The 19788-nt window shown below is 46.7% G+C and overlaps 1 protein-coding gene across 2 annotated transcripts in view; it reads left to right on the forward strand.

Annotated features, from left to right (window-relative positions):
* Positions 1-559: 559 nt before the first annotated feature.
* Positions 560-19788, forward strand: part of TRAM2 (translocation associated membrane protein 2) — an 87994-nt gene continuing 68765 nt past the window's right edge. For both annotated transcript variants that reach the window (XM_053603110.1, XM_053603111.1), the window contains exon 1: positions 560-1305. In XM_053603110.1, the coding sequence (XP_053459085.1) occupies positions 1186-1305 (120 nt within the window). In that variant the 5' untranslated portion in view covers positions 560-1185. The remainder of the gene's footprint in view (positions 1306-19788) is intronic.

Consider the following 19788-nt stretch of genomic DNA (forward strand, 5'->3'; position numbering starts at 1 on the left):
AAGAAATCATATTTACTTAAAAGTGAAGTAACTGTGGACCTAATAATAAAGGGAATAGGAATTAAATAGTTCTTTGTTCATTTCACATTTCTGTGCATCTAGAAAGTGATTAGTTGACTCCATTACTAGTAGGATTAAATCCAATATTTGCGAATATAAATTAGTTTATTACAAAGACCTTTTGTCCTTCCAGGAGCACTTTTAAGACTCAATGTTAAAACTTTCAATGAGAAAGTTTCTTTTTTATTCTTCTGTGTACTTCTTCACCTCAATTAATATTGAAGGCAGACTTTGGGTGAGACCTGTAAAACTTAATTTATTTAATTTACCCTCGTAGCACGAGGATCCCAAAAGTAGGGGGGCAAAACCATCCACCTATTCCCCCCCTCTGGGACGTAAGCTCCCCCAGGATAGGGTCTTTTGTTTGCAGCATAAGCGCAGCAACCTGAACCGTGCCTAGTTAGCCCACGGCAACTCCTCAGTAAATACTTGATTAACCATCCATTCATTTGTTGTCCGAGTAGGGCGCTGTGGCCAAGGAGAAGGCCGGCCTGCAGCTTCCCGGCCTCCATCGAACCTGCGCAGCTCTCAGCACCCCAGGGCCAGAGCCGGCGACCCCGGGAATATCCGGCTGCCGGGCCCACCCCTGGGCCGCCTCGCGGCCTCCGGCTCTTCCCTTTCCGCGGAGGAAAGAGCTGGGCGCGAGGAGTGGGAAACCCGGACCCACTTCCTGTCCGGACAGGCCCAAGCGTCCGCCTCCTCCGCAGCCTGCTTTTTCCGCATAGGAGGCGGCCGAGCCTCGGACGCCCGGCGCGGCGCGAACGCGGGGCGAGCGAGACCCGGGCCGCACTCTCCGTCCCAACCCGCCGGCGCCGCAGTAGCCCGCGCGCGCCTCGCGGCGCGAGAGGGTTAAGCGCGCAGGGGGCGGGGCCGGGGCGAGCCCTGCGCGCGGAGTGCGGGCCGAGAGTGGGGAGGGGGCTGCTGCCGGGGGCGGTTCCGGGCGGCGGGGGCGGGGGCAGGCGGAGGAAGGGGGCGGGGCCCAGAAGTTGTTCCGCGCTGGGCGGGCGGGCTGCTGGGGGAGCGGGCGGCGGGCCGGCGGGCGGACCGGGTCGGGGCTGGAGAAGTTTGCGCTGCGGCTCGTGAGCGCAGGGTGCGGGCCCCGCCGGCCGCTGCGCGCCCGCTGCCATGGCTTTCCGCAGAAGGACGAAAAGTTACCCGCTCTTCAGCCAGGAGTTCGTCATCCACAACCATGCGGACATCGGCTTTTGCCTGGTGCTCTGCGTCCTCATCGGGCTTATGTTCGAGGTGAGAGAGACTGGGGAGAGGGGTGCCGGAGGGGCGGGCAGTGCCCCCTCTTGTGTGCCACGGGTCATACCCCTGCAGGTCCCCGAGGTCCTTGTCTGAGCTGAGGAGCCTGGCGTTATCTGCACTCGGGCTTTGTGCACCGCGTACCCCCTTTATCCCCAGCTTTGTGCGCTGTAACCCCGGCCTGTACTCCAGTCAGCCCAGGTATTACCCTCAGCTCCGCGCCGTGCCATGCTCTGCTGCCCCCTTGGGCACCCACCGTATCCTGCAGCTCTTTCTGCAGCCCTTAAATCCAAGCCTGGCTTTGAACCAGCCGCCGCGCTGCCACCCTGGGCTGACGCGTGGGGTTTCCTTTCTGGCGTCCGGGAGCCAAGCCCAGAGACTCCCAGACTGTAGTCATTGCACAATCTGTACCCCCTCCCCCTCCCGCGGTAGTGACCACTCGCTCTTCTGGGCTCTTCCAATGGGAGGAACCCTGACCCTTTTCCTCTCCTCATCTGATTTTGTGGATGTTTGTATCCTCAACTCTGGAAAGTGCTGGGGTGTTCACGTGTGGCCCCATCCCAGCAGTGACCTTCTGCTCTTCTCTTGCTTTCTCTCTTTTTGCTCTGGCCTAAAGGGCTAGTTTTTGGACACCTTTTATCAATCTGTGGACTGCCCCTTTAGATTTCATCTGTGGTGGACCCAGAGCTTCACCCTCTTTGCAGGGGCAAGGATAGGCCAGGGGTACCCTCTGATCTTAGAGGAAAGGTGATTCTCTAGTAGCATAGGGTGGGGGTGGGTAGAGGATGGGATCTTATGCTGACAGCAATGTCCTGGTGTAGGCCTCCCACAACAGGAAGTTTTAATAAGCCAACAAGGGGTCAGAATCCAAGGGGGCTGATGAGAAGGACTCCCTACTCTTGCAGAGTGAGAAAAATGTGGTATTCAAAAGTGGGAAGAACTAGAGGAAACTGAATATGGATTGGCTGCTATATATCTTGTCTCAGAAATGAGATATGTGAATGAAACTCCCTCAGCCTCACCATGGTCTGCTCTGGCTCCTCTGAGACAACTCCTTGTCCTCCCTCCTGGGTAGGGTTGCTTATCTGTATTCTCAGGGTTAGGAAGCTGTAACCGTTTATAAACTTCTCCAGAGGTGGAAGATTCCTAGCGTGGCTAAATTTCTCCTTGTCCTTCTGTCTCTTAATTCCCTGTCTCTGTAGGTGACCAGGGTCCTATTTGGCTGGTGAAGCTGCCCTCAAGCTGGGGACATTCTGTGGTGGCTGAGTCAGGGTTGGATATGGGAATGTGTCTTTGGCTGGACCTTGGGGTCTGTAGGAAATAAACCTGGGATTAAGATTTGGGTCTGTACTCCATACTTGTGTAGTGTTCATTTAGTCCATTTCCTCTCTTCTCCCTTCCTCTCCACTCAGGGTATCAGTCCATACTCTTGTCACTAGTCTGACTGAAAATTGGCAATAGCCTCAATTTCCCCATCATTAGAGAAGTTTGTAAAACCTGTCTTTCTCATGGGGAAGTGGTGAAGTTTAACTGAGATCATGTCGGCAAAAAAAAGCTGTTAACATCTCTTGCTCCTGGAGCTCTGTTATTATTTATCATAATAATAATTTAACAAAATAACATAGCATTTGTTTTGCCCCGCCAGTACCCTGGTGTCTATTTGCCATTTTCCATGCTAAGAGGCCTCCCAGTGCCATGTCCCCAGTCTTGGAGGGTGTGGCTGGAAAGACACACGTGACAGCTGTAAACCTCAAAGCCACACGCTGTGCTGCGGCCAAGTTTCTTATATAGCCTGTGGCTCTCTCTGCTGTGTTTCTAGCATTTGTTAAGGTTTGTGGCTCTATCTGCTTTATCTTTGCTCAGAAAGAGCTGCCTGGAGTTTGAGCTTGGTAACTCTGTCCCTCTCCGCCTCTAGTCTTTGGGAAAGTCCTGTTCATTAAACCTGTCTCTGGGACTTGAATGGTGCTAGGAGCTCTTACTCCCAGTACTTGATGGAAGAGAAAGGTCCAAGGTGACAAAAACAAATAAAACTGCAGCTCTCCGCCTTAGGACTGGAGTAGGGTGTGTGGCAAGGGCCCTGCAGGTCCCCTCTTCCCACCAACTCCACCACCTCCTAGACCTACAGGTCTTGCAGGGCAGGCATCTTCTCCGGGAGGTGCTTTGGTGGGGTGGGCAGTCTGCCCTACACCTCCAGTCTATGTTTTTCTGTGCTAGGCACATGGTAGGTCCTCACTGTCTATACCCATCTACTAACTCTCCACAGAGATGGGTATTGCTCAGGGTCTCCTGGTGCGTGGTATGTATGGGTGGGTAGGTAGGGATGCATATGGTGGGGTGGAGGGTCCAGTTCAGAACTGAGCACTTTTACTAGAAGTGAGGGCAGAAGAAGAGAGGGAGAGGGAGAGAGGACTTTAGGCCCTTGGGGTTCTGACTTGGCCAGGCTGGGACTCCTTCTTTCAGAAGCTGAGCCAGAAAAGTCAATTGTAATTCTTCCCACAAAGAGGGACTCCCTTGGCCACTTCTCCCTCTGGGGTCCCCTGCCCTGCCTCTGCTGGTGAGCTGGGTCCCTCTGTCCCCCAGCCTGTGCCCAGGCATCCTCAGTCCTTGCACCTCTACCTCATGCCTGCTGTGCTCCTCTCCTGCTCACTGGTCACCTCTTCAGCATGCAGGGCACCTTTCTTGCCCCCTCAGGGAGCCCAAGACTTTACTCCTATCCCTAGAGAGATGATGACCCCAAATTCCTTTCCTTGGGATCACTTCCTTTTGGGAACATACATGGAAGTCTGTCTCCTGCCTGTCCTACTTTTAGGTCATCCTGTTTCCATGGCAGGGGGCAGGTTCTTATCCCTGAACCTAGTTTTCTTCCCCATCCTATAGGCTGCTTGGAATAGAGGAGCTTCTCTGTGCGGCCACAGCACTTGGCTAAAAAATGTCAGGAATGTGGAACTTTATTTCCCCCTTCTTCCTTTCCAGCTTTCTCTTTCTTAACTCTGCTTTGGAGAGAGGTGGTACAGGAGGAGTTTTCTGCTCAGCTGTTTGGTCCTTTAGTCCTTTCTTAGGTGGAGTTTGGTCCGATCACCACTCATGGTGTGGGCACTGGTTGGGGGCGATGTGCGTCAGATTAGAAAGTGGCCCCCACCCCTTGCCTTCCAGTGTCCTGTTCTGTGCCACGTTTCAGACTGAAGCAGGCAGGGGAAGAGGAAAACTTTTCCTTTAGCAAATGGAGAAGAGGAAAAACGGGTGCATGGAAGAGAGAGGAAGCAATTTATATGCTACCTTTAAAATGCCATTTTGAGACAGATTTCTTTTTTTTTTTTTAAGCTCATTTATAGGCTCTGCAGCTGCAATGAAATGTTTCTGAAATTCTGAGCCTGTCATTTGTAGGTTTGGTTTCTGACTGGTCTGTGATGACTTAAGGGTTTAGGCCTCAGAGGAATTCTTGGTAGTGGCTGGTTTTTGCTTTCTAATTGTTTTGGAGAATGGTGTGGCAAATCTACCTTTTCTTTAGGAACGACCTTCCCCATTCCTGACATTGTGATTGACTTGTCGGTATGAAATGGGAGCCCTTTGTGTCATAGCCATGGGTTCCAGGGCACCAATTCATCCCCTTCCCACCATACCTGTGGGCATCCTTACCTGAAATGATCATAACACAGTTCTTCATCTGTTGTGTTAATAAAAGATGAATCTAAACGGCACAGACAGACATCTGCAGCCGTGGGTCATCTTTTTTTGACTAATTTCTCCTGTGCCTTTGAAGAAGTCTCTTTTCCAGCTTTTCTAGTTCTTGACATTATGCATCCTTCTCTAGCCTTTGACTTAGTCTGTCAGTGGTGTTCTAGAGAAGTTATTCAGAGGAAATGGTGTGGAGGGGGTCACAGACTCTTCTTGAGCACCCTTCTTCTGTGGTCGGATTTCTGCGCTCATGGCTCAGTGATTTGAGCAGCAGAGCAGAAATTTGCAGCTGCATTTTCTGCTGGTCAGGCTTCAGCTGTAACCCCATCTCATGGGATGTAAGGACACACTGGTCATTCCTATTTCTTCTCCACAAAAATGTTATATTCAGAAAAATAGCATTCATCAATTAGTGACTTTTTAACCTTAACTTCATGAATGAAGATCAATAGGGATAAAAATAAGAATACCCAGCACTGTGCTTGGCACATGGGCACTTAATCAATGGTCTCAACAACCACACAGGTGACTGTTGCTGTTGGTTTTGCTTTGGGTCTGTGAGTCAACTTTCCACTCACTGGGCATCCTGGCTGGATTTCATTTTAGAGATGACATGTTTTGAGCTGGAGACCTTTCCCCCAAGTGCTCCAGTGCTAGCTGAGCACTGTCCAGATGGACCCATCTCTCTCTACCCCAGTTCCTTTCCCATGGAGACTTGTTCTGTGGTGTGGCTGCTCCACAGAGAATGTGTCTTCTCTTGGACATTTCTCTTATTAGAACATGGGCTGTGGGTACCGGAGGGTCTTAGGGTCACCACTGGCAGCTCTGCAGAGAAGTAAAAACTGTAAGAAGACTGCCTTGCAAGTTAAATAGATACCACTTTTCTCTTGCTTGCTGTTGTCTGAACCCTTAGTCACTCATTTCTTGGGGGCACTGTCCAGACCGGTCACAACAGAGCGCCTTAGTCCTGACTGTTTGTAGAATAACATGTGTTGCTATGGTGAAAGCTTCACTCTGGCAGGCATGAGCTCCTTTTTTGATCTGCTTCTTTATGGGCAGGGGCCCCAGAAATCACTCTGTGGCATAGCCCATGTACCTCTCATTCCCACCCTGATAAATGACGAAACCAGAGGGTTGATAAGAGTGGATTAGAGCTCCCAAATGACAGAAGTGCTTTCTAATCAGTCGGAGTGCTATTAGCAGGCTTTGGTGGGAAACTTTACAGATAGTATCTCTTAACCTTTTTATCCAGCTCTGTGTATCTGGTATCCATTGGTACCTAATAGTTAAAAGGAAAAAAAAACCAGTAAAACTACTAGCATGGTTCCTAAACAGCCCTTCTTATTTCCTGAGCAGACTGTTATCTTTTATATATTCTATTCCTTTGCCTGATATACCTTTACTGTCTCAAATGTCCCATAGCAGAGGAGAACCAAACCTAATTTAGTCACAGCTGGTTGATGCTGGGAGTTAACTGTGGTTTACAGAGCTTTGCAAATGAGTCTTGCAGAGAGTGCTTGCTTTTCAGCAGGGAGAATGGGGCCAGATTGTGAGCAGGGGGCTGAAGGCCTTTGGGTCCCTCTGTTGAGTTCGTGGGAGCCTAGCGTCGGGAGAGGGCTGCTCGGTGGCTCTCCCCACCTAGCCACGTTGCCTCTTTGACAGCTTCCCTCGTTTCTCTGGAGGGGCTGGCAGCACTTTACATCTGTGAAATGCTTTACTAGCCTCACCCTGTAATTGGGATGGTTTATGGAGGTTGTCATACCCATCCAGAGCCTGGCTTCTAGAGGAGAGGCTTGGCCAAGGACCATCCACTCAGAGTTACAGTCGGAGCCAAAATGAGAATTCAGCAACGTCTGGCTCACATTTAGAACTCAGCCTTGATGCTTCCACAAACGGGGAGTCTGTGGAATGTAGCCACAGGCTGCTTTATTTTTCTTTGTCTGAATGGAATCTGTTTATTACCTGGAAGTGATGTCTGTGGGTCGTTGTTCCACTTGGAGGCTTTTCTTCCTGGAACAATCATCGAAATTTGCATCTCCCTGAAAGAGACTACAGAGAAGGACGCAGATGTGTGTGTGTATCGCACGTGAACATAGGTGAATGGGTGGAGGTTTCCCTACTGCTTACTGCTACCCAAAATCTGTATAAGAAAAGGTGCTTCTGGTTGTTACCTCTACACTGCCCTTATCATCAAGTTAATATTGTAGCCAGAGCTCAGGGGCATATCATGTTTCACAAGTTTAAGATCTTTGAGTGAAACCTGAGAAGTCCTCTACTGTGTTTACAAAAGAAGAAAATAAGACCCCCAGAGGCTGGGAGACATGCCCAGGACAGTAGAGTGTATTTTTGGCAACAAAAATAGCCCTTGAATCCAGGGCTCAGTGTCTCCGGTGTGTCTTCTACACCTCTGCCCACTCGAAGTCTAGACTCTACTTTTGAACTCCAGTGTATATGTGGAAGTCTTGAACTTGAGTGGCATGTTTATTGATTTGGCAGCTGTTTTTGGAGTGCCTGGGTACCTGTTGTGTGCCTGTGTTGAGCTCTGGGATTGAAGAGATGAATAAGTAGGGTCTCTGTCTTCTAAGCGCTCACAGTGTGGTAGCTTAAAGCTGGTACACTATTTGTGGGTAGGCATCAGGTCTTCAAATTGATGTGAGTGATAGGTGCAACCTCAGGCTGTTGGGCCTTAACCCTTGAGCCATTGCTGTTGGTGGAAGGCTGGTTTATTAAACTGAGAACCTAACACCCTGAGTGTAGAGTGCTCAATATTCAGAGAAGAGTGGTGGTCACTGCTAATACCTTGTGAGGCACAGCTGGTACTTTTATGTGTATGTCACTGCTTAAAGCAGTGGTTCTCAACCTTCCTAGTGCCGCGAACCTTTAATACAGTCCAAAAGGGTTGCGACCCACAGGTTGAGAACTGCTGGCTTAAAGCCAGTCTGTTTGGGCTCCTTTAACAAAAATACCGTAGATTTGCTGGCTTATGAAACCTACATTCTTTCTCATGGTCTTGAAGCCTAACAAGACTATAAGATCAGGGTTCTGGCAGATGTGGTGTCCGGTGAGGGTCTACTTCTTGGTTCATAGTTATAAATGGTCATCTCCTTTCCATGTCCCCACATGTGGGGTTGGAGAGAGAAAGAGAGAGGGTCTCTTTTATAAGGATACTGATCTCATTCATGAGGGCTATAGCCCTATCACCTGATCACCTCCTAATACCATTTCATCGAGGGTTAGGATCTTACCCTAGGAATCTGGGCAGGGGAATACAAACATTTAGTGCAAAATAGGCTGTGTGTGTGTGTGTGTGTGTGTGTGTGTAATGTGTATGCACAAGTGCAATTTTCTAGTACTGGGGGGCTTATATTGATTGAAACCCTGGCTGGAATTAGGAAAACTCTTCCATATGGTTTTTTAAGACTGTAAGTGTCAAACCCTAACATGATTGTAAGGTTCCTTTTGGGTTGGTGTAGGTGATGATCAGATCTGTGATGGGAAGGGTGGAATCCTCTGAGCCTGCCTTGAGAAATAGGGAGAGAGCTTCTTAAAGCTCCTGAATTTTTCAAGAACAGAATATTCTTAATCAGTTTGTTCCTTCATCTTTTTTTTTTTTTTTATAAAGATGTAGATATTCTCTCTTTGGCAGTATTTTATTTTTTCTGTTTATAGAGAATTTTTAGAAAGACTGTCACGTGGTCCATCATGAAGACTTCCCTAACTGTTGAGAGAGAAGGAAGTAACTACCTCAGAACAAATAACTGCATAATTTAGACAATTATGGCCCTGCTTCCTATCTTGATCCCCACTCCCTTGCTTCAAAGAATGCCCAGGACCATGCTGGTTGGTCAACAAGGGTTAATGGCCTGGTCAGGGTGCCTGGGGTAGTGCTGGATTCTGGAAGAATAGCATTGAGGGTCAGTGGGAACATGGCTTAGGCTTAGGGTTAGAGGTTCGGGATGTGTTATCAGCTCCTTCCCTGGGGATTACAGTCCGGGAGCTTCTGACCTGATGGAGCAATCATGGGATAAACAGACCTTCCCTACAGCAATTCTTGGAGTCCTGCAGGAAGTTTCAGGGCCTGCTTCACAATGCCTGGTTTCCGGCTGAAGAGAATTTCTCAGAACTTGGAGCAGAATTGGAACTTTTGAGACTTGATGCTTCTGCAGTTTAGAGCATGTTTTTCATTTATAGTCTGACTTTACACTGGGTCAACTTTTGACCTTGATGGGCAAGGAACAACTTGTTTGTATGGATTTTGTGACTCTTTGGAAGAGGGATGTTGTGTGGAAAGGAATGGGTGGTAGTTGAAAAAAACTTTTTTTTTTTTTTTTAAATAGCACTTTGGGCATGAAGGCTAGAATGCGTTTTCCTCTTCCAGAGTCCTCAAGGCGTAAGCTGTGCCCACGGAGGGCCTGCAGTGGGGATGCGTGTGTAGAAGCAGTGAGGACCAGGGCCTGGACTGTTCCCATTAGACAGCCGTGTGGCCCATGCAAGGCCCTCCATCATGCCTTTTTACCATGGGCGTGTAGAACAAGGCTGGGAAATGTGTATAAACTTTAAGTTGCCAGTCACAAATTGTGAGGAGAGAGAAGGAGGCGCTTATAGATTTAGGGAGTAACCAGAGTAAACATTGTCGCTTTACTAGGTTAGCAGGCTCAGTTTCTAACCTTGGTTTCATTTCTTATTTGAGTTGAAATCAGATTCTAGACTAAATTTGGGTTTGGCATATAAGGTGGCTTAGCAGAACCCAAGATGGGGAAGGAGAAAATCCATGTATTATGGGTCTGAGTAAGCAATCCTTCTCTGGGTGTGGCTTTGTGACTTTCATGGCAGAGGCCAAGGCTGACCAGGAGACCTGGAAAAGCAAGAGGTGTTCCTAACCCCGGCATAGTTGCTCGTCCATCTATTCTGCCAAATCAGATTGTATCACACCAGTCCTGGGTGTGGTCTGGGATCCTGGGCTTGGCAGAGTATTTCTATATTTAGTGATACGCTCATCACATACATGCATCTATGGGTTATTTATTTTTTTACGGTTCAATGGGGTGACCCTTGTGTCTGAATCTGACCTGTGATCTGCCACCCCCCAGCCCCACACTCCCTACAGATCTCTAAAGGCCGGTCTCAGCCAATTAATACTATTACTTCTGCAAGTTCCCACTTCCTCTAGCTGGCCTCTTCAACTACCCTGACCAAATGCATACTTCCTGCCTCAGAATAATGGGAATGGATTAAAGCAACACAGAAGTGGAGAAAGTGTTATGCAGAGATGCATCCGTACTTAATCATTTTCTTCTGAAGCCTGGTTTCAAGTGGAAATTATCCATTATAGTTAATGTTTGACAGATCACAATTTTTGACAGCCCCCATGTAATCCTATGAGGTAGCTACTAGCTACATCTGGCTATTTAAATGTAAATTCATTAAAGTAAAATGAAAAAAAAAATTCAGTTTCTCAGTTACTTACACTAGCCACATTTCAAGTGCTCAAGTAGTGTAGATATAGAACATTTTGATTATTTAGAAAGTTCTCTGGGGGTGGCGCCTGTGGCTCTGTGGGTAGGGTGCCAGCCTCATATACCGAGGGTGGCGGGTTCAAACCCAGCCCCGGCCAAACTGCAACAACCAAAAAAAATAGCTGGGCATTGTGGCAGGCGCGTATAATTCCAGCTACTTGGGAGGCTGAGGCAAGAGAATCACCTAAGTCCAGGGGTTGGAGGTTGCTGTGAGCAGTGTGACACCACGGCACTCTACCAAGGTTGATAAAGTGAGATGCTGTCTTAAAAAAAAGGCAGCACTTATGGCTCAGTGGGTAGGGCACCAGCCCCATATACTGAGGGTGGTGGGTTCAAATCTGGCCCGGCCGAACTGCAACAAAAAAATAGCCGGGCGTTGTGTCGGGCGCCTGTAGTCCCAGCTACTTGGGAGACTGAGGCAAGGGAATCGCCTAAGCCTAGGAGTTGGAGGTTGCTGTGAGCTATGTGATGCCACGGCACTCTACCGAGGGCAATAGAGTCATACTGTGTCTCTACAAAAAAAAAGAAAGAAAGTTCTCTGGAATAGTGGTGGTTTACACATTGCTTTGTGAGTTTGTTTTTTTGCTGTTTTGGTAGTAATAAATAGTAAGAGTAATTGTGGTGTGGTTATGTTAAGAAATCATCAGAGGCATGGATTGCACTGGTTAGGGTCATGGCCTTAGAGTTAGACTGCCTGCATTTGAATTCTGCTTTTCCACATCCTAACAGTGCCATCTAGGCAAATTATTTAACTCTCTGTGCCTCAGTTTCCTCATCAGTAAAATGAGGATATAATACATCATAGAGTTGTTGGGAGGAATGGAAATGTTAGCACAAATGCAGCACTTAGGAGAGGCCTTGGTACAAAGTTAAGAGCCCAATCCACCTTTTTGATTGATATCACATTCAAACAGTGTTAGGGTGATACTTTATGTGGCCCTCCTCCTGTGAATGCCACATTTGTTTGGGACACAGCTTCCCAAACTTCCACCTGGAGAACTTCCACAGCTGAGAAGTAGGATGTAGGTTGGAGTAGCCTGATGGTGGCTTCAACCCTGGGTCACGATGCCGTGTCCGAAGGATCCAGGCTAGTCCTTCACACCCTTGTTCAAAGCCCAGCCATGTGCACTTGCATATAGTTATATGAAGCTGCTCTTCTCTTTCCCAAGTTTGCAGGAGAAGATAAAGTAAGAAAATAGGAGAAGAGGCTGGGGTAATTAGATCCATGTAGCTGGCCATTGGGAGGTAGGTTGTCTATTACTACGTATTAAATGCTTAGAAGAAAAAAAAACAAAACATGAATACCTGGTGTCATTTAGTGTATGAGCAAACAGCTTCAGTAGATTCTGAGGTTATTAAGATAGATAATACAGTACAATACTTCATCACAATTATTATCCTGTAGGTCCACGGAAAACTACGCTCATATAGATTTTATTCATTCACAGTGATTTATGTCCAAGTTTCAAACAAATCTGTGGCAATAAGGAAACTTTGGCTATCCAGACTGATTCATCCCCAGAAATTTCTGGGGCAGCTATATAGTATTATAAAGTAGAAGGCAAAAGTTGGTTTCCTGTACAGTACATTTTATTACCCAAGAAATGTAAAAGAAACATTTTTGGCATTCTTATCACCTGGCCTGGAAAATATCTTCATTCAACTCTATTCAGCTACCCAGCCATTTGATTTAAAAAAAAAAAAAAATCATTAAGGAAATATACCAACTCAGTCCGAGACAGTGAGGTCTGGAATGGAAGCTGGCCAGCATGTTTGTTGACACAGCCCATTCTATGCCACTCAGTTTTGGAGCTTCAGAAAGAAGAGAATGCAATGCTTCTTGTCCACTCTTCCCTGACTTTCTTGGGTCCAGATACCTCCAGGTATCACAATATGGCCTTGCCGGATTGTCACCACTGACCGCACCTTTAGCCTTCAGCTGTGGTGGAGCCAAGTGTAACTTGAGCAATGTGTTGCTGGCGGCTCAGTCCCACCAGTCGGCTTGTTGCCCATGTGGCCCAAGCATTGTGAGTCTTGCCCCTCATTCTGCAAATGTTAATTGAATTGTGCTTTTGTATGTGCCATCGTTCTAGATGCTAGGAACCCAGAGAGAAAGTGCCTGTCTAATGACAAGGAACTTACCAGCTAGTAAAGGAGACAGGTTAAAGGAGACAAGTCTAGTCACTTGCCCGTGAGTACTGTGGGTGAGCTGCCATACTGGTCTGGTCTGGCACACAGTAGAGAGGAGATGCCTTGGGAACATGAACAGGCAGCTCCTAGATCAGAGTGTCATTGCGTAGACAGAGATGAACTGGTGTGGAGCATCAAGGATGCTCTGGAAGTGGGGCAGGGCCGGGAAAAGGGGACAAGAGGATAGGTGCAGCCAGAGCTCTGAGGGCCCTGTAGGGCATGCAGGAGTTGAAACTATCCAGGAGGTAATGGGGAGCCTTTGAGGAGTTTTAGGGAGAACAGTGATGTGATGAGGTTGCTTGGAGACTGTCTGGAGAGTGGTTTAGAGAAGAGAGTAGATCCACGTCAGAACTTCCACCTGGAGAAATTTCATCTTTACCCCCAACCAGAAGGTGAGCCCCGAGAAGCAGGCAGGACCCACATACTCTCTGTGCTCTTGATCCAGACTTCAGCAGCTGTAAGGTCTCTCCTAGCTCTTCCCCGTGTGTTTTATGTGACATGGGTAAGCAGCAAGGCAGCTGTGTGGGGCAGGCAAGGACAGTTAACCCTAGGAGGGAGAAACAGCTTTTTCTTCGACCTTATCGTAACACCAAAGTGTGCTTCATGCTGCTGTTGCCCTGGAGCGTGGCTGTCATTCTGCATCACTGCTTGTGTTGCCTTTGCATGACGTTATCATTGAGTGTCCTTCAGACTCATTAGAAGGTATTTGTTTGCATCTAATGACTTCTGAGTTTTAAAAATGTAGGGGCTCAGTGAGTTAGAACATCTTTTCCTTCTTTTTGTTTTTTTAGCTAAATAAGCCATGAAGAGGCTTGCATGAAAGTACCGTGTCCTTACCTAAGGAAGCTGGTTTTGTTCCAGTACTCAGCAGAGGGGAGGCAGTGGGAGCTTCCTCTGTGTGGGTTTTTCTAGGGATAAGTGATGGGGAGGGATGAGGTGTTGTTGGTGGACAGAGGGAGCGTGTAGCATTCATTCAGAAAAGTTACTCAGCAGTCACTGTATATGGTGATCTACCTGTATTTTGCACTTGGGAGTTCTAGTAGATAGTATATATTTTTTTGAGACAGAGTCTTATTTTGTCACCCAGGGTAGAATGTAATAGCTCACAGCAACTTCAAACTCTTGGGCTCCGGTGATTCTCTTGCCTCATTCTGAGTAGCTGGCAGTACGGGTGCCCACCACCACACCCAGCTAGTTTTTCTATGTTTAGTAGAGACGGGGTCTCTTGCTTAGGCTGGTCTTGAACTCCTGAGCTCAGACGCTCTTACCCACCGAGCCTCCCAGATGCCAGGATTACAGGTGGGAACCACTGCGCCCAGCATGTGACAACACATGTAAAAGGGGGACCAGCTGCTTTATCAAGTGCTGTTCTGTTCATCTCTTGACCTGTGACAGACCCTGGAAAGACATGCGGCGAGGCTTTCCCCATTTCTGATTTCCAGCACCCTAATTGAACATCTAGAGGTCCTTTTACTAAGGCCTGTTGGGGACACCACAATGTTATTAGCTTCCCCTCTGCCACAGTCGTGCATTGCTGTGGTCTCCATAGTCTCCAGGAGGGGGAACTCTAATGAGTGCCTGTGCTGAAGCAGAATGCCATAGCCGTCGCTTGCCCCCTTTGTCCCCCACCTCGCCTCACGTTTTACCTCCTGCGTTGCTCTTAGGTTCCTTTTTGTCCTACTGCTCAGTTACTGAACAGCCCTCATCTGAATGGCTACAGTGGGGTCCTAACTTGGCCCCAAGGCTCTTGTCTGCTTTGGTCTTTCTTCCAGGAATTGTTCTTAAGTACAGAGCTGAGTATCCCCTATGTAACAGTAGCAAATCAGTGGAGGAGGGAGTCAGGGACATGGGTAAACAAACTGTCTCTGACCCTTACCCCCCACTGGTATGCAATTTTAAACTCCTCCCCGGATGCCCACCTAAAGGCGGGGCTGCTTAGCATGGCTTCAGACTTCCCCCCCAGTTTTAACCAGCCTTTGTTCTGGACTCTGCACCTTCCTGAGGCCTTGCCAGGGTCCTGACCTCTCACTGCACACCAGCCTACCTACCTGTGCTTTTTGAATATACACTTCTCTTTCATGCTTCTCTGCTTTTTCCCAGGCACTCCCACCCCCCAAATCTTCTAGATCCCCACCTTTGTTCCACTAACTTCTTTTTTTTTTTTTGTAGAGACAGAGTCTCACTGTACCGCCCTCGGGTAGAGTGCCGTGGCATCACACAGCTCACAGCAACCTCTAACTCTTGGGCTTACACGATTCTCCTGCCTCAGTCTCCTGAGCAGCTGGGACCACAGGCGCGCGCCACAACGTCCAGCTATTTTTTTGTTGCAGTTTGGCCGGGGCTGGGTTTGAACCCGCCACCCTCGGCATATGGGGCCGGCGCCCTACTCACTGAGCCACAGGCGCCGCCCTGTTCCACTAACTTCTATTTCTCCTTTAAGGCTCACCTGCTCAGAGCACTTTCCCAGCTCTTGTGTCCTAAGAGAGCTAATTCCTCCTTTCCTTTGCCTCTGTCTTTCTCTTGTTTATTCATTCCACTGAACTTGGAGCCAGCCTTTGCTCTCTGCCAAGCACTGTTGTGGGGCTAGGGATAAAAGATGAAAAGGTGAAGATTCTGCTGTCCCAGAGCTGAGAGTCCTTAGGGAGGTGACAGTGTCACTGCTGCTCTTGTGAGTATAAGGTACAGTGTACATGTCAGGGAAGGGAACACAGCCCCCCTGGGAGGTATAAGGACAGTTTATTTTATAAAGAAATCTGGGCTGGGCCTTGAGGCCCCAGGGACGTTGGCCAGGCAGATGTGGTAGGGAGAGGGTATTGTAAGCAGAGAGAGGGCACAGGGATGGGGTAGGGGGTATGGTGAGTGGCTCCATACTGCCAGAGAGGGGATTGGGGGGTTAAGGTAGGAAGTGGTGGAAGATGAGACTTGACTGGCAGGAAGGGTCAGGCTATGGAGGCTCTTGTCCAGAAGTTTGGATTTGGTCCTCAGCTTAGGTAATAGGGAGCCATTGAAGACTTCTGAACATGGAGTAAGTAACTCATATTTGTACTAGGAAGGTCGCTGGCAATAGGAGTAGGGCCAGACATGGCTCTTTGTACTTGTGGTGACCTCCCCTCAACCCCAAGGAAGAAGTCATTTCGCATTTTCTCAGTATCCCTAGCATTTCTGTACATACCGTGGAGTTGGTGTGACTTTCTCAGGGATGACCCTTTGTACACACAGAATAGCACGTGTCTTGAGTTGCCTTTGAGGCCTTTCTGTCCCCATTGTCCCTTCTGGGTTCTCAGGGTCAGGGATGCTTGTGGGCACATTAGGAATGTTGGCTACTTTGGCATGTGCATACAGGTAAAGAAACTATAATCTCAGTTTTTTAAAGCTTAAAAAATTTTTTTTTTGGAAATAGGTACTATTTGGTGATACATTCAAAAAACGTAAAAAGAACTGTATCGAGAAGTGTCTCTTTCCAACCACCTGTTCTCATCTAGCTCCTCCTCACCAGCCACAAGTAGCTAATTTTTGTTTTTAGTTCTGTGTATTTTTCTGTTCAGGTTTATTTATGCAAATATAAGCAGCTAAAAATATATATGTGCGTGTACATATCACATATATGTCTTTTTCTATCTATGTATCTAGATTCCCGTCCCTTACACAAGATGAAGCATGTTATTTACACTTTTGCACCTTGTTCTTTCTATTAGGAAAATATCTGGGAGATCTTTCCATGTCAGTTCCCAGAGAATTTCCTAATTCGTGTGGGAGGTTGCACAGTCTTCCACCACGCAGGTTCACTCTGATTCGTTTGACCAGTCCCCTTTTGACGGACGCTGGGTCATTTCTAGGCTTTTGCTGTCCTAAACGGTGCTGCAAGTGGTTTATCTTGGTACACATGTCATTTTGTTCCTACACAAGAATATCTTATTGGATATTTTCCGAGGAAGTGGGATGATTGGGTCAAAGCATAATTCTATTTTTGATAGAAATTAACAAATTGTCCTTGTCCCTTTTAAATACCATGTTCAAATCACCAAAGCAGTTAGCCAAAGGCTATTTACTGAATACCCATGGAAATAGTTACATACTATTAACTATTCAGTGGCCGCGTTGATCTTGTTCTCCATTGCAGTCTCGGGGGCTGCACAGCGCCTAATAGGAATCAAATCAAATCAGAATATGTGTTGAATTTTTTAAATGATACTGTTCAGCACCTTTGGATAATGGGGCTCTTTGCTAATGATTATGTTTTAGTCCCTCTGTGGCAGTGTTCTTTAACCCTTTTTATCTCATGGCACACTTGAACCCATGCTTAAACTTCGTGCCACACTTAAATTAGGTTGCTTGAAAAAAGAAAAGGAAAAAAAGTATAAATACTGTGCTTTGAAATTCTTTCAAAAATAATTTAATTAATGATCTTTACACGTTTTTGTGGTGCACCTCTACTTTGTGGTGCTCCTGCCCTCCACATGAGCTCTTCCCTTGGGACACCCTTCCTCTTGTCACTGGGCCAGCTGCTCCTCATTCCTCAGTCGCAGCCCACTTTTACTGGAAAGTTCTCCCTATCCTTGGGCAAGGCAGTGTCTCCTGCCTCACTCAGCCCTTAAGTCCCCTGAGCTTCCCTCATGACAGCTCTGACTGGTCACTCTGCCCGGCGTGGCTGCACGTTCCTTGAGGGCAGGAGGGGTTGCTTACCGGCTTACCATAGACTCACTGGTACCCAGCGTAGCACTTGGCATTCTGATTGTTCTTCGGTGATATTTTTTCAGTAAATGAGGGGTAATGTAGAATTACCAATGAATAACCCCCTTTCCCAGGAATTTTTTCCCTGCATTTTAAATGGAGATACAACTCATCTACCATAAGATTTACCATTTAAAAAGACACAGTTCAGTGATTTTTAACATGCTTTACACATCTTTGTTATCTAATTCCAGAGCATTTCTGTCATTTTGAAAGAAACCTGTTTTTTAGCATTCATTTTCCGTGAATCTGCTTTGTGTCTCTGGATTTGCCTTTGTAGACATGTCATGTAAAGGGAATCATTCATAGGTGGTCTTCTGTGGCTTCTTTCACTCAGCGCAGTGTTTTCCAGGTTCACCCATGTTGTGGCTTGTATCAGAGCTTCATTTCTTCTTATGACTGCACCTATTTAATTGTATGGGAATAGCACATTTTGTTCACCCGTTCCCCAGTGGATGGTCATTTGGGTTGTTTTAACCTTTGGGCAGATATGAATAACGCTGCTCTGGACATTCATGTACAAGTTTTTATGTGGTTATCATGTTTTCAGTTCTCTTGGGTAGATACCCAGGAATGGAATTGCTCGATCATTAAGTAATTTTAATATAGGCAAGGAGCCAGCCCTGAGAAAATATTGAACAGCTTGTCTTTTGAGAATTAAGAATTTATTTCCAGGGGCGGCGCCTGTGGCTCAAGGAGTAGGGCGCTGGTCCCATATGCTGGAGGTGGCGGGTTCAAACCCAGCCCCGGCCAAAAACCACAAAAAAAAAAAAAAAAAAAAAAGAATTTATCTCCAGGCCAGTATTATGACTACTGCTTGTTATTCTGGCTTCACACAGCAGTGTGTTAGTGAGTTATATTTGATGGCCTGTGGGCCAGTAATCCTTTGTGACTCAGAGGAAAATGTTGTCAGTTCTTACAACAGAATATACTGAATGCTTCCCACTCACTGTGCTAACCCCATGGAAATGTCAAAACACCGGACACAGCTCTTACCCTAACATCATAATTCATTTGAAATGACATAAATGTGGAATTGTATCGAACTGATTGGGTAAATCATGGTCTAGCTGTACAATGGAATACTCTACAGCTGTTTAAAAGAGGATAAGGTCATCTTTACATATTGGCATAGACTGATACCTGAGGGAAAAGGTAGGCTACAGATCAGTAGCATGCTCGTTTTAATAAAAAAAAACTTATTATATATATGCAGGTAAATACTCTCTGTAAATCTCCCAGAAAGGGAGCAGCAGACCGTCGACACTGATTATCTCTCTAGGTTAGTGACTGTCACCTGGTGTGCCAGGAGAGGATCTTAGGCGTGCCATGAAAATTTGTAGAGACCATTAATTAAATTACTTTCTAAAGATGTTCAAAGCACAGTAAGCATATTCCTTTCTTTCCTCTTTTTTGGGGATCAACATACTTTAAGTGTGCTGCAGAACTTTAACTATAGGTTCAAGTGTACTGTGAGATAAAAGAGGTTGAAAGAAAAACACTGCTTTAGGAGGTAGGTTTTGGAAAACTTTCGCTTCCAACTTTGTATGTTTTCCTTTAAACAATTTTTTACAATAGGTATGTAGCTCTTAAATTTATTTAGCTTCCCATAATTTTTTATTTTGGAAAAATTCTTGAGACAAGAATTATATCTGAATATCAGCTATCAACATGGGATTGATAAAACACCGCATCTAGGCCTATGACCGAGTGCCAGTACGTTTTACAAACTGTAAGTGCACATGGGAGAGAGGTTTTAGATTCTTGCAATCTGGGAATCTTCATGAAAGAAGAATGGGAGATGCTTTGGGGCTCACGGAAGGACAGCTTTTATATAGCTCTTCATGGCATATAGAGTGAAAGACCCAGGGTGTTGAGTGCCTGCTTTGTGCTGGGCACCATGATGAGCCCTTGAGCTGTTTCTCTCACTCAGTCCTCAAGGTCAGTCTGTGAGGTAGATACTGTGACTACTCCCATTTTACAGATGAGTGAACAGAGGTTTAGAAAGACTTAAGTAATCTGTCCAGACTCACATTGCTTATAAATGCCAGAGCCACAATTCAGAGCCCATGTGTCTAATATCACAGCTCCAAACCCTGTATACATTTTTAAAAGAGAAAGAAACTGAGGCTGAGAGAATTTAAGTCCTTTCCTGAGGTCATACAGCTGGCCAATTGGGGAGCCAGGATGTGAACTCAGGCTATCCCAAGTGATCCATTACATTTGTGATGGAATCTATTCTTTATATGGATTCAAAGTTATTCCTGGGGGTAGTTATGGGCGGCTGGGAGGTTCTGGGCCAGAGAGGTATGCAAAATTCTTCCTACCATGTCCCCCTTTGGGGAGATTCACAGAGCATAAACTTTCT

Source organism: Nycticebus coucang, chromosome 9 (genome assembly GCF_027406575.1).
Source record: "Nycticebus coucang isolate mNycCou1 chromosome 9, mNycCou1.pri, whole genome shotgun sequence".
NCBI lineage: Eukaryota > Metazoa > Chordata > Mammalia > Primates > Lorisidae > Nycticebus > Nycticebus coucang.